The 15,482-nt window shown below is 38.4% G+C and overlaps 1 protein-coding gene across 9 annotated transcripts in view; it reads left to right on the top strand.

Annotated features, from left to right (window-relative positions):
* Positions 1 to 10,609, top strand: part of nrxn2b (neurexin 2b) — a 476,055-nt gene extending 465,446 nt beyond the window's left edge. For 8 of the 9 annotated variants that reach the window (XM_058781462.1, XM_058781461.1, XM_058781460.1 and 5 more), the window contains 2 exons: positions 1,250 to 1,328; positions 7,713 to 10,609. In XM_058781462.1, coding sequence (XP_058637445.1) covers positions 1,250 to 1,328; positions 7,713 to 8,584 — 951 coding nt within the window. In that variant the 3' untranslated portion in view covers positions 8,585 to 10,609. The remainder of the gene's footprint in view (positions 1 to 1,249; positions 1,329 to 7,712) is intronic. The other variant, XM_058781464.1, reaches the window with a different exon arrangement.
* The last annotated feature ends 4,873 nt before the right edge of the window (positions 10,610 to 15,482 follow it).

Below are 15,482 nucleotides of genomic sequence, written 5' to 3'. Positions count from 1 at the left end.
GTAGCTCTCGCGGTGCTTTGGCGACTTCATACAACGACCATTTTGCTTGTGCAGTGCTGCATTAGATGACGTCATATACGTTTCAAGCCGGCGCGAGAAAGAAAGCACAACCATGACGGAGGATCAAACCTCTACCAGAATTATTTCTGCACCTTTACGTTTTGAATCCCAGCTGCCGGGAAAACATGACTAAACATGACTAAAACAGTATCCAAAGTAACATAGCACTTTATTTTATTTCAGAAAGTGTTTTTTTCTGCTCATTTTGTTGAATGTTTGACTATTATATTCATGTGCAAGTTCAGGGTTTTGGCACTTTAATGTTTCATGGTTCAATTTACTTTACATATACACGGTGTATATGCTCCTGAAATAAAAGTTTAGACAGATGTGATGCATTGTTTTTGTTAACATGACTCATCATATACAGTCTCTTTTAAGGATATGATCAACTATTTTCCATTGTCTAGTCTTTAATAAGCAAGCAAAAATCACAATAAATTGTAATATTGAATCGCAATAGTGACTGCTAAGCTGTGTGTGGGTTTTGTTTTTTGTTTTTTTTTAATTGTGACAGTCTGTATATTAAGTGTATCATTTAACTTTTTCCCATGGTCTAGAGTTAAAAACAAAAATCGCAACACATAGCAATATTGAATCGCAATACTTGTAGAATCGAAATTCTTTAAAAAAAATCGCAATACATATCATATCGGAACCCAAGTATCCTGATAGTATTGAATCGGGAGGTAAGTGTATCGTCCCATCCCTAACAGATAAATAGATGGGTGGATGGATGGATGGATGGAGAGACAGGTAGATGGACAGGAAGACAGACAGAGGGACGTGTTTTCAATCACAGTTCTGATCAGAAGCTCTTTGTTCTGCTGGAGAATCTCTCTGATGGTCGAATAAAGCTGAGTTTCACCGCTGACTGTGTGTTTTCCTCAGAGAGACTCATTTTCTCGATATGTTCACATGCTGAAATGAGTTTGACGTGTCATGAGAAATGGATGAGAATGATTTCAGACGCTGTGTCTGGCAGCTTTGGCTCAGAGATGACAGTATATATTTACACATGGACACCTGATTAATGGACTGAAAACAGAGATTCACAGAGCTGCAGTCGGAGAATGTGAGGGATCATCACATGACAGCTGTCTCTGTGAATGTGTTTGGTGTTCGATGTATTTTAAATTCATTATATAGAAGGAGTGTACTGACTGTCTGTCTCTCTCTTTCTCTGCAGAATACTGACGATCTGTTAGTAGCGTCAGCAGAATGTCCGAGTGATGATGAAGATCTTGAGGAGTGTGATCCTGGAAACGGTGAGTCAGTCTTACCATCCGTGTCTGTTTTTATATGTTGCAAAACACACACACACTCACACAATCTTGTCCAGTGTGTAGCTGTGATTGGACAAAATATGCCTCAATTCAAGCTGACAGTCAGATTGAACGTAAATTAATGTCATTTAGTACCGTACAATGTCTTTGATCATTTTCGTTTCATATAGTAGCTTTGATTGCTGGAGCCTAATCAATTATAAGTATAATTTATAATAAATATAAATTAAGGAAACTAAGTGAGATTATTTACTCATGTTCACGTCATGTTTTTGATAAACTCAAACTCCTTTGAATGTATATTCTGAAAACGAGTTGTATTGCACAGTTTGCTCTTGAAGTAGGGCTGTTTATAAGTAGTGTGTTGAACGGATAGTGTGTGTTTCGGCTGATGTCTGTCGGTCAGCTCATATGGATGAGGTTTAACCGTACACTGGAGCAGTTATTGAGGTAATGAGGTGGTTTTATCATCAGTTGGTTTGTTTGTGGTCAGATCTCATGACACGCTTCACTAATGCAGCACAAGAGCACAGATCTGATGTATTCATGCGGTCTCAGGTCATGTGATTAATGTGTTACGAGACTTGTCACCTGTTTCATATCTATCTATCCTAGCAACACATAGTTCCAGAATCTAGCTATCCACTACCTAGAAACCACTAATAACACCTTAGCAACAGGCCAGCATCTTCCTAGCAACCACCAAGAATGTTTCAGGAACCACTCAGAACGCCCTAGCAACCTCCAAGGCACACAATAGCAACCATCTGAGGATGAGCAGCAGTTCATCTGTGTTTTTGAAAGCAAATATTTCTATTGCACACTGGGAGCAGACAAAAGGACAAAGATAGCAAACATATTGTGTGACTCACCGTCAAATGCTGGACAACAAAGTAAAAGAAAACAAGAAAGATGAAGTTACAAATCAAACACAGAGATGAGAGTGTGAGAGAGAGAGAGAGAGAGAGAGAGGCTGTGACTGGCATCAGCATGTTCCTCACGTTTGCTGTATCATGGGAGAGACGGATGAGCCACAGACAAAGCAGAGAGATACGGATGGATAGAGGGACGGAAATCTCTGCATTGCGTTTCTGCTCCAGGGTCCCACAAAAACGTCCTTCATCTCAGCTGATCTCCACGGGCTAATTAATCTCTGCCCTCATTAGAAGCTTCCAGCTACATCATTCACTGGAGCCTGCCAACCATTATCTTGTTTATAATTAGCTGAAACTACAATCGCAAAACAATCTGACTGTAACACACAAACACCACACTATGACTGTTACACACAGACACTACAGTCTGTTACACACAAACACACTACAGCCTGACTGTTACACATAAACACAGTACAGTCTGTTACATACAGAAAAACTACAGTCTGACTGTAACACACAAACACGAGACACTCTGACTGTTACACATAGAAAAACTACACTCTGACTGTTACACACAGACACACTACAGTCTGACTGTTACACACAAACACACTACAGTCTGACTGTTACACACAAACACACTACAGCCTGACGTTAAACACAAACACACAACAGTCTGACTTTTACACACACACACACGAGACAGTCTGACTGTTAAACAAACACCAGACAGTCTGACTGTTAAACACAAACACACTACAGTCTGACTGTTACACACAAACACACTACAGTCTGACTGTTACTAACATGAGACAGTCTGACTGTTACAAACACACTACAGTCTGACTGTTACACACAAACACACTACAGTCTGACTGTTACTAACATGAGACAGTCTGACTGTTACAAACATGAAACAGTCTGACTGTTACACACAATCACGTGACAGTCTGACTTACACACAAACAAACACTACAGTCTGACTGTTACACACAATCACACGACAGTCTGACTGTTACAAACATGAGACAGTCTGACTGTTACACACAAACACACAACTGTCTGACTGACATTTTTATGGGCTTTTGCCCTTTTTATTAGTTTTATTTTTTAAATTTCAATTTAGCTTTATTTTTATTTCAGTTTTAGTAGTTTTGTTTTGGGCTTTTGTCATTTCTATTAGTTTTTTTTTGGGGGGGGGGGGTATATTTATTTTAGCTTAAATTTATTTTTAATTCCATTTTAGTTTTAGAAATGTTAGTACTTTAACTTATTTCAGTTAGTTCCCAAGGCAACATTTCAAATTTTCACGATTTTTAATTTTTTCATTTAATAATTATATTTATAGAAATTTTTATATATTTGTATGCAGTGAACAAAAGTGATTTTGAATAGTTTTAGTTAACAACACTAGATGCAGTGAAGCATTTATCCTTCATATACATGCATTATATGTGAGGCATTCCACTTTATGTATATAAAGAAAAAAAACATATATATATAAGAACAAGAAGCATGCTTTGATTTATAGCTTTATAAATTGGTTTCATTGGCTTTATAAAAACAATAAAGCAGCTCTGTGTCTCTTCGAATATAATCAAGATATTCTTAATTTAATAGTTGCAAAATCAAGTCTAACAAAACAAACATGAATATTTCAGCACGCTGCATATGAAATGTGTGGTTTGATGTGAAGCGAGTACATTTATAGAGGTTAATCTCAGTCTCTCTGAGCGTCTGGGCTCTCGGGGTCTTCTGTCGTCAATTATTAAGCGTCGGGGTCGGTCTCACCCCCACCGCCGCTCTAGTGTTCAGCTTCAAAATCAAATTAGCTAAGAGAGAGACAACTCCAATCTCAGCCTTCCCCGTGGCCCGAGCGCCCGCGGCAAACAGCAGTCGCATTTCCAGCTTTCATTACTGCGTGTGGATGTAAACAGGCTCCTGAATGTCCAAAAGAAGCTGGATGTTTTTCTGGACATAGGAGTCTCTTTCATTCTGCTGCTCATCTTGTCATTAATGTGATCCAGTAGTGCATCCGTTCGAATCGCAGGGTTCCTGGAGTTCCTGTCCTCGTTAACCTCCAGGACAAAACACTTCTTCCATAATATTTTTGTCCTATTTTCCAGTACAAATATCTAATCATTCTCAAATCAAGATATAATTACTTGAGAGACAAAACAATGTTAGATTACAAATCTTGTTTTCTGAAAAAAAATAAAAAATCTAAATTAAGTGTTTACGCTTGAAACAAGAAAAAAATATCTGCCGATGAGGTCAGAAAAATCAACTTGTTTTCCATTTGAATTAAGTTTATTTTTCTGACCCCACCGTGGATAGTATTTGCTTTCTGAAGCATAAAGTCACTTAATTTTGATACATTTTTTTTCAGAAAACAAGACTTAATATCTTAAATAATTTTGCTTCTCAAGTAAATGTAACTTGATTTAAGGAAGTATAGATATTTGTACTGCAAAACAAGACAAATGTGGAAGAAAATCATCTTTTGCAGTGCATTTAGACTTAAAGCTCAGAATCATGAACAATATTGGGTGTAATGTAGCTATTTAAAGAGGGATTACTCTTGATTTTTCTGTAATTTGGTTACTGTTACTTCTGATGTAATTGCATTAAAAACTTTATAAGCTGTAAAACAAATTCTATATAAAATAATAGTGGATTTAACATAGCAATGTAACATCTAATGTTAGAAAATCTGTTTTAATGTAACCTTTAAATACCTTGGTCAGCTCAAGAATCATTTATGCAATTGTATTTATTTGAAATAATTAAAAGAGACATTTCATGTCTGTCCTTGTGTTGTTCAACTGGTCAAGGTTGATATGGCATGCATTACTTTTTGAGAGATAGTAATATAATTACACTGTCAAAGATGTAATTAGTAGCTAGTAATTAATGACTTGTTCAGAATAACTTACCCCAGACTGATCATGAATTCAGTGAAGGAGAGAGATCTTTCAGGGATGTTTCCTTTTGTTTTGTTGCTGTGTTTGCTGCTTGTATTTCCATTTTCTCCAGCTCAAAACTGCAGTGTAAGCAATAAAGTGTGTATTTTTACTCTGTTTGAGTTGACGCAGGTGCTCCGTGCTAGTTCAGGATTATTGATTTAATTCTGTGCATTTCTCACTATTGATGACATTTAATTTGCCAGTTAAAGTACAGTGTGTCTCTGGTAGTTTGTTTGGCTGAAATTGCATCTCTTGCGATGGATTTGCAACAGACAGACGTTAGTGTAATTTGTTGCAGTTTAAGAAATAAAAGCATGAATAAAGCTGCAGTCATTACTCCAGTTACTGATGGTGCTCATGGTGGCACTTACTCACTCCAGACAATCATCGTGAAACAAGTGAGAACGGCACTGTGCTGAGCATGTGAGATATTCGTTTGTACACATGAGTCATGATGCTATTCTGATGTTGTTCTTGTTGTCAACGCAACTGTCACAGGAGGCAAACTTTGACCAATCACAGACTACTGGAACAATGATTTCTACTCTATAACGAGATTCATCACGAACACACAGACAGGCTGATGGGTTGCGCACACGTTCACTGACTTGTGCGTCTGCGGATTGACCGTTTGAAAAGGTTCATCGTTCAGATCTCTTCGCTTGTTTTCATCAGTTCTCCTTCAAGTGCATTTTAGAGAAGATACTTGGCTTTCCTGTAGCTCAAATAGTAGAGCATGGCGCTAGCAACGCCAAGATCGTGGGTTCGATTCCCAGGGAAAGCAAGAGCTGATCAAATGTAAAAACTGTAACTTGAATGCAATGTAAGTCGCTTTGGATAAAAGCGTCTGCTAAATGCATAAATGTAAATGTAAATGTACTAGAAGGTAATCGTCAGGATTCAAGGTTCCTGTCCCGCGAGTGATCGATTCTGCTCTCTCTGGGAACAGATTGCTCTGGATTTCCTTGCGTATCGTAAGATATTCCAACAAATTTAATAAAAGCAGGAAATATTGTTGTGCCCAGTGGCGCATTAACACATGGGCTCGTATAATTCACAAACCGGCGGTGTCAGTTACTGAATTATCAGACTCTATTCGGCGCCCTTGACAGATCGTTCCTCTAAACGGCTGGTTGCCTCCAGCGGCTTTTTCTAACAATGGATATAAAAGAATTGTCGGTGGTGAACGGGCATTAATTTTATACCGAACCGTTCCCCAGACTCTCAACCCGCAGACGCACGCCTCTACGCTGGGGCTGTTGGGTGGGATGGGCTCTGTGAAAGATGCCATTAACATACTGTTTCCTTTTCAGCTTCTAACAGACATATGTGTGTTCTGAATGTTAATATCACCTTTTCTCCTGGTGGATTCTTTGGGCTTAATGACTCTGTTCATCAATATGCAAACAGGATGGTCTTTTTGAAGGTTTTGCTGGTTAAGGGGAGGGTGTCGTGTTGATGCCATGGTTTGAGGAGGTTTCCCAAAGCGCACAGATCACAGCCAAACAGTCCTTCCCCCCCTAAGCAATGTTTGTTACACTAATTTGCCTCATCATATGAATAACAATAATATGCATTATGTGTTTAAAAAGAACAATCTCTTCTGCACCCCGTTTTCTTAGATTCATGCTCCGTCTCAGGTGTTGATGCCACAGATGAAACTGTTTGACAAATCTGATCTGAATCCTAATGAATACTTGAATACGTCTTGTGTAATTTTACATTTTTGACATTCCTTGACAAGCCAGTTCCAGGAAAAACGGGCTTTTGTTATTCATGGTGTGAGATTTCCAAGGGACAGGCTTATGGATAATTATCTTGAAAGATTTGGTCTGTGTTTTGGGGGGGAAAGTCTTGTGGGACAGTAATTTGAAAATATCACCTTCGGTATCCTGGGGTGAGAGTGGGAAGTTTTGCATATAGATCCTCATCATTAGTGAGCTATCACCATGCCAACGGGGAGCGGGGATTATGAGCTTTATCAGCTCTGGGAAAACGTTCACTGAATGATGAATTCAAAACACTTTACCAACTTTGAAACATGGGCTGAAATTTGTTTATCACTATCCCAGAACAATCTTACACAGCTTTCTTTTTGTAATTTTTTTTTTCATGCAAAAATCATGCGGCCAATTTGTTGATGTAAGTGACCTGTACTACGTGGTTTGCTCTCTTCTTAAACATGCAGTCAGTGAGTGGAGTTTAGCACAGCTAGCATTAGCACAGACGTAGAACTGTTTTTATAGGATTTTTACATGAATGTACATTCTAGCTGGTCTAGCACATGCTTAAGTTTTAATGTTTCTCTATATTACTCTAACCCTGTAATGTATACGATTGTAATGCCTTAGCCTTAGCCTAGCTGTTTATAGTCTGATTTTAAATAGATGCTAACGAAACTAACTTTAGAACTAACCTCATTAAGTCTTAGTGCTGTTCTAATGATGGTTCTTCTCTCTCTCTTGTGCATTCATTTGCTCGGGTTCCAACTAACGCCATGTTCCTTCTCTCTTTCATCCTAGGAGGTGAACTAGTGTTGCCAATTATAACTGTGGATTCCCTTGACCCCCCGTCAATTGTGACTCGTTACCCCATTATTCCCCCGCCCCCGACCTATCGCCCCTTCCTCACCTTGCTCGAGACCACCAAAGAGTCTCTCCCCTTGCCCGGCCGGCCCCCCTGTCCGCTGGACCAGGAGGACTGCGAAGAGCCCATGGAGGTCTCGGCCTACGGCTCGGGCGAGATGACGGAGTCCGACGATGAGGACTACTATAAAAACTCCCCCCTCGTCACTGACCGGACCGTACTCCCCCCTCCCCCCGCAGCCGGGAACCCCCGAGGCGACCGGCCCTTCGCCCGTTTGCCCGAGTCCCATCGCCCGCCGCTCTCGTTCACTCCCACAGCCCCCCCAGTGTCCCGGCTCAAACCCGGCATCAACAGCGGCCCCAACATCCCCGCGGGTAAAATGAACACCCGCGACCAGGTGCTGCTGCCGCCCGTACAGCCGTCGGGCGACCCTGAACACGGCGGGCGGCACCGGCACATCCCAGGTATAACGTATCCTCCCAATTTCCCCCATGTGCCCACTACAGACCCCTCGTCGCCAGACCGAGGGCCTCCGGGAGCAGTGGAGGTGATCCGAGAGTCCAGCAGCACGACAGGCATGGTGGTGGGCATTGTGGCTGCAGCCGCCCTCTGCATCCTCATCCTGCTCTATGCCATGTACAAGTATCGCAACCGCGACGAAGGCTCCTACCAGGTGGACCAGAGTCGCAATTATATCAGCAACTCGGCCACACAAAGCAATGGCACCCTGGTGAAGGAGAAGCAGCCCGGCGCAGCCAAGACGGGCACAAAGAGCAAGAAGAACAAAGACAAGGAGTATTACGTCTGAGCTCGGCCTCCGGAGGGACTGAGGCAGAAGCGAAGGAGAGAGAAGGAGAGAGATAGGATGAGGAATGGAAAGGGAGGTCCGGGTATTTGTCAGCAGTTTACCGCTCACATTTAGAGCTCTGACATCAGTCTTCTTTAATTTCCCGTCTCGTCTAGCTGTTGGCCCCATTTCCAGCAAGAGCTAAAGAGTTTGAAAGCGTCTAGGGTTCGAAATCATCCCCTCCCTCATTTCCATTTTTGATAGCTAATCCCTATTACAAAAAGAAACTCTGCAAACCTTTTGTATTGAAGAAAAGTGGATTTTTCCTCACATGTAATTTGACGCTCTAGTTTGTTCTTTGTAAATACTACGTGAGTCCTCAATATTCAGATCATCTCCTAACCTGATGTCAAAACACCCGCGTACGCCAGGCTGCTTGGGCGATCCATTGTTGCTTCATCAGAGCATTGGATGCGGTTGAGAATCGTTTGGGAACGAGAGCAGTTCAGCTGGAACGGCTTGGCATAGGTGACATTTCAAGAACAGATGGTGCCGAAAATGTTTAGCAGTCACACTCCTCCGTAATACTGCCAAACCAGCTCCGTGTCAAATCCGTCTCCCTCTCTTTCCAAGTGCTTCACGTTTCCATCCTCCGCTCCCATCATCCCTCTCTTTCTCTCTTTCCCCGCACCCTTTCTTGGCTTGTTCTCTCTTTTTCTCCTTGTCCTTGGTGCTCAGGAGCAGATGCAACGTAATTCTGTTGTGTTTCCAGCATGTGGTATTCAAAATGAAAAGAGACAAAAACAGTTTCTGTGGAGTCAAACAAATAAATATATATCTATATATCAAACCGTTACAACTAGCGAAACATCTGTGGATGATCCCTTCAGCCGTCAGGACCCTCGGAGGCCCGCGGTCACCCCGCGTTCAAGCAAATATTCGTTGTGTGTTTTTGGGGTTCCCCAGGGCTCTGTCCTGGACCCACTGAGGATCTTGGTTTCTGCTCCACATTCAAGAACCTGAAACCCCCAACAACAAATAGATATATTCATATACAGATATTTGAAAAGACAAAGGGACACGAGCGACTGAAAGTCTGACGCGATCGATCAAGACCCACATCATGTCAACAAACCGTATCAGTGGAAAACAGCAGAGCAGGATGCTAGGATGTCTTTTGTTTTGTTTTCTATGTGTGTGTGCGTGTGTTTTTTTATTTCGTCACAATGTCTGAGGGAAAAGACAATAACGTTCCAGTTAATGTACATCCCGTGTAGGGAACGTGAACTCACCTGCGTCTTTGACCACGTTCTCTCAGGAGGAAAGTAGGTATGAACTTTGTGCATTTAATGGAATGAACTCTCTTGAAAGAAAGACAAATGGCCTGTTCCTTGGAAGATGTACATCTTGAACTCTAGTATTCTAATTTTCTCAGCTCTATTAAAAGAACTAAACTCTACATTGAAAAGAAAATGTTTAAAACAGTTTGTGAAATGTCTAAATATTTGAATCTCATCCCAGTGCTAAAAGAGATGTGTTTTTCCTAATCATCATCCCCAAGAAAAAAGAAAAAAAAAGAAAGTGCAGTGAAATGCAAAGATCAGTGAATCGGATTCCAGAAAGCAGATGCTCTTTTGAATATTAAACAACAAAATGTGATTTGGTTTACAAGAGAACATTTCCTTTACCAAGCGGGAGAGTATCTCCTTGTATCCAGAAGACTTTGATCGTTGACTCCATCCTACGTTTAAATCATGTCGCTCGCTTTACCCAGCGTGTGGAGGGCTGTTCATACTCCATACTCACTCGACGAGGACCAGACATCATCATTTGATTTCACTCTTCCATCTCTGTGTGTTTGCGTGAGCGTTTGTGCGCTTGTTTGTCTGTGTGAATGTATTTCCATTCTTTCCGTTCCTGTTCAGGTTTGTCGGTTGCGTTTCTCCTCAGCTCCCTTGTTCTTTCTAAATGTTATTGTAGAGTGTTCCAGTGAGATGAATCTGCATACGTGTATATTAACAGAAGGGAATACAATTGGTTATATACTTCTTACACCCCGTGTTGTGTGCTTATTTCAGATTCACACTTTTCTTCCAGAATAGTCTTCCTCACACTTTGAGAGTGTAAACTGGAGTATTTATAGTACAGTGTAACTCTGGACTCGCAAAACACATTTATGTGAGTGCCAGAAAGTCTTTTATTCGCATAATGATATGTGGTTTCTTATTCAACATTTAAAATAAAGCAGAAAACATTATAATGATCAGATAATGAAACCTGTATAATCTCAAATTCGAGTCCTGTTATGTTTCCAATTATCAGACTATCAAACTGACGCTGATAATATTGTAATAGTAAAATTGCTAGATATAAATATGGTTAATTTATATATTATTTTAATTTATAATTAATTATCATTTTTATTGGGATGTCAATTTATTAATTGTAGATGTTAATTAATGTTAGTTTTATTTCCTATCATTAATCACTATCCTACGGTGTTCGTTCGGTCCAGATGCGATAAGCCTGTTTTCATTGTTCATCTACACACAAACACAGACTGAGCTCTCTGACCACTGAATCGCATGATACGACTGTCAGGTCAGACTCTGTCAAAAACAGTTCAACTTTTACAGCATGATTTATATTGTATGGAAGCCCTGAACCGCAATGTGAGGGGAAAAAAGTCAAGGTGGAAGAAAAATCGTCTTGGATCCTTCCTGAGCCCAGGTCTTAAGAATTTGTTTTCTTTCTCTTTACATTTTTTTCTCTCTCTCCAATTGGTTTCTTTTCTGAAAAAAAATGCTTTTTTCGCTCTCTTCAATTTTTTTTTTTCCTAAACAGGCAACACGAGAGAGAAACAAATGGAAGTCCTGAACACAAAACCTGAAAAGCAGTGTGTTAATTCCTTCCCAGGCCAAAGTGCTAAGAATATCTCTCGCGCTTTTTTCTCCCTCTCCAATTTTTTTATTTTTTCCCCCAATTTTTTTTTTCTCTCCAAAATTGTTATTCCTCTACCAATAATAAAAAAAAATTAATTAAAAAAATCTCTTCAAAAAGAAAAAAAAAGAAATCAATTGAACATTGGGCAAACAGGACAGCCAAGACAAGTCTCGTTGCAGCTGTCTAACATTAGATAGACCAACAATCAAAAAATCAAAGGTCATATATGCATTTATTTAATCTGATTTGCAAAACCTTCTTGTAAATGGTTTTTTTTTTTTTTTCAAGTCTAAATACAGAAAGCAGTGTCAGCATTGGATTTCATGTAAAATTATAGTGGCACCTCGTGGCCGAGGTTGGTACTGCATGACAATTCTCTCTCTCTCTCTCTCTCTCTCTCTCTCTCATTTATGTTGGAAAAAAAAGCGAGAGAGAAAAAGTTTCTGAAGATTGTCAAAAACACAAAGTTTTAAAACATTTGATTTTTTATAAAAGCTCTGATCCATGATTTTCTTTTAATTGTCCTTAATTGTATTTGCTTAATTTTTTTCTCTCTTATTTTTTTTCTTCACTCCCAATGTTTTTTTTTCACTCCAAATTTAATTTTTCTCCGATTTGTTTCTCTGCTGATTTGTTTTTCTTGCCAAGTAACTTTTTTTTCTCTGCGCAAAACATTTTTCTGTTTTTTCTTTTGTTTTTGTTTTTTTACTCTGAAAAAAAGTAGATTGATTTTAATTTTTTTTTTAAAGATATATTTATGGGCTTTTTACGCCTTTATTTGGAGCGGACAGTATAGAGTTGACAGGAAAGCATTGGGTGGAGAGAGAGGGATTCGGACTGTCTATCGGCGCACTAACCACGAGACTATTGCTGCCGAAAAGTACATTTATTTTTATGTGATTTTTTTTTCTTTCTCGATGAGGGAAAAAAAAAAAGATTTTGGAGCAAAAAGAAAAATGTTTTTGGTTTTTGGGGAGAAAGATTTCATTGCAGGAGAGAAGAAAAACTGGAAGGACCTGAGACACTGTTTTTTTTTTCTTTTCTCTGCACCTTTATTTGTTTTGTTTTTTTCTTTAGTTTTTTTGTCCACGTTGTGGTTCAGGGCTTCCATAGTATTGTTTGTTTTGTGCTTCATCTAACTGTTGTTGAATGTGTTGTGGTGTTGAAACTACTGCACTACTGCAAATTATTATCTCAATTTTTTTTCCCAAAAACTTTTTCGCTCTCTTTGATTTTTTGTCTTTCTCCTTGATTCTTTTTTTTTTCTCTGCCATAAAATATTTTTCTCTCTCCAATTTTTTTTTTCTTTTTGATTTTTTTTTTCTCTTCAAAATCATTTTTTTTCACTGATTTTTTCTTTCACACAAAACATTTTCCAGCATGTCCAGCATTTTTGCTCAGAATTTTTACAGAGGAGAAAAATGATGAGAAAAAGATTTGGAGAGCGAAAAAAAAAAAATGGTAGAGAAAATTGGAGAGAGTGAAAAAAAAAAAGAAAAAAAAAACGTTTTTTAGGGCGAGAACATTTTCAAGAGAAATAAAATTGTAGAATTCTTATGACACTAAACAAATAAAACATAGTTTGTTAGTTTTTTCCCGTTGGGGTCCAGGGCTTCTGTAGTGCGCAGCGTAACGTCACTACAAGCTTTCAGACTCAACATATCAGTGCAGCTTGTGATTGAAAGCAGAAACTTAGCCTTAAGATCTACTCTGACCAACTAGCCGTTAGCCAAGGAGTAATCAGTTTCATTGTTTGGATTCAACTTTGACTAATCAATGTTTTTATGTAACAGAATTTTAAAGACCAGTCTTAAAGGAAAAATTTTAGTGACTAAATTGTAAGACGACTCTAAATCTTTTATGCAACCGGCCTCAGCTCCAAATGTCTGTCACCACATCCACAGCTACTAAAATATAGTGAAATAAAATAAAAAATACATTAATGTCAGCCATAAATTCAGACGTGACATTTCATTTCACCTGCTGTCAACCGTGATCGACAAATAAAGACTGTGTTATGAAAACAATGTTCATTTCAGGACAAACACCGTGAGGATTGAAGATGTGAAAGATGGGAAGTGTTGAAAAGTGCAGATGTTTCACAACAAACACACACAGCTCTCCTCCTGCAGTTTCCATGGAAACAGGCTTCTGTCCTTTTATGATTGTGTGTGTGTGTGTGTGTGTGTGTTTGGGGTTTAACCGAGTCTCCAGTGATCTCTGGAAACAGGCAGAGAAATAAAACAGACCAAACTGAAGATGAAAACAAGAAGAACTGCCAGTGTTTGTCTTTTGACCGATGATTTATTCAATAATCAGGAGATTTAAGTGCATTTATTTAATAAATATCTCAATCCATAATGCTTGTAGTCCTGGAAATCACAGTTTGTCCATGATATTTCCAGCTTTTCATGAACGCTGTCTACCAGCAAACACTCAATGAGTTACAACAATACAAGCCTAACACACACACACGTTTGTTTTTGTGAAAGTGGGGACTCTCCATAGGCGTAATGGTTTTTATACTGTACTTACTGTATGTGCTATTGTCCTACACCTAAACCTACCCCTTACAGGAGACTGTCTGCTATTTCAGATTTTCAATACACTCCATTCTGAGTGATTTATAAGCGTTTTGAAAAGTGGGGACATGGAGTAATGTCCTGAAAAGTCACCTTCTCCTTGTAATACCTGTCATACCCTTGTTATTATACACATCTATGTCCTCATTTCTCACAAAAACACACACACACTCACCCTCAACCAGCTCATCTACAGGAGCATTTAGATGTGAACAAATATTATTATAGTCAAAAATCATCCAAACCCATCACTTGCCAATTGTACCAATGCAACCTGAAAACTGGCTTTGATGAGCAAATAAATATGCCATCACAAATATGCCAAAAAAGAAAAAGAAAACAGCAAAATGTCACTGTCACAGAAACAAAAAACAAACTGTTTTGTGTTTGATAAGAAATTATGGCACAAATAGTAATTTATGTTTATGCATGTGGCAGACCATTTTATCCGAAATGATTTAAAGTGACAGATTTACATTTGATCAAGCATAAGAAATAGACAGGCACATACTAAATCTGCAACACTTTATTAGAAACAGAAACATTTTAAGCATGTGAAATGATGAAAATCCCCATTAAAAAAATAAAAATAAAAATCTCGCCAAAATATATCTCAAATATAAGTTGTAAACAGTGAAGCTCAATGAAACATTTTCTTTCTTTCTTTTTTTTTTTTTTAAATAGAAAATATATTTTGTTTCAACATTTACATAATAATTTATGTTATTGAAATATATAGAGGGCAAAATTTCTAACACAAACATTTCTAAATGCTTTTTAAAAATATGTATTTATATTTCAAAACCAAGTTTAGCAAATGTATTTCTTGGCCATGTTTTGTGTACTTTGAAATATATTTAACAATATTTATATAAATTATGTATATCCAATTTTGTCAAATAGAATTAAAAATAAAAATATATCTAAATTGAAGATATATATGTGACCCTGGACCACAAAACCAGTCTTAAGGGTCAATTTTTCGAAATTGAGGTTTATACATCATCATCTTAAATCTGAATAAATAATCTTTCCATTGATGTATGGTTTGTTGGACAATATTTGTCTGAGATACAACTATTTGAAAATCTGGAATCTGAGGGTGCAAAAAAATCTAAATATTGAGAAAATCACCTTTAAAGTTGTTCAAATGAAGTTCTTAGCAATGCATATTACTAATCAAAAGATGAATTTTGATATATTTACGGTAGGAAATGTACAAAATATCTTCATGGAACATGATCTTAATATCCTAATGATTTTTGGCATAAAAGAGAAATGTATAATTGTGACCCATACAGTGTATTGTTGGCTATTGCTACAAATATACCTGCTGCTTATGACTGCTTTTGTGCTCCAGGAGCACAAAAGTATGATTTTGCTGTATGGGTAAA

Source organism: Onychostoma macrolepis, chromosome 07, assembly GCF_012432095.1.
Source record: "Onychostoma macrolepis isolate SWU-2019 chromosome 07, ASM1243209v1, whole genome shotgun sequence".
Classification (NCBI taxonomy): domain Eukaryota; kingdom Metazoa; phylum Chordata; class Actinopteri; order Cypriniformes; family Cyprinidae; genus Onychostoma; species Onychostoma macrolepis.
The sequence above is the reverse complement of the archived record's forward strand: the minus strand, read 5'-3'. Positions and strand labels throughout refer to the sequence as shown.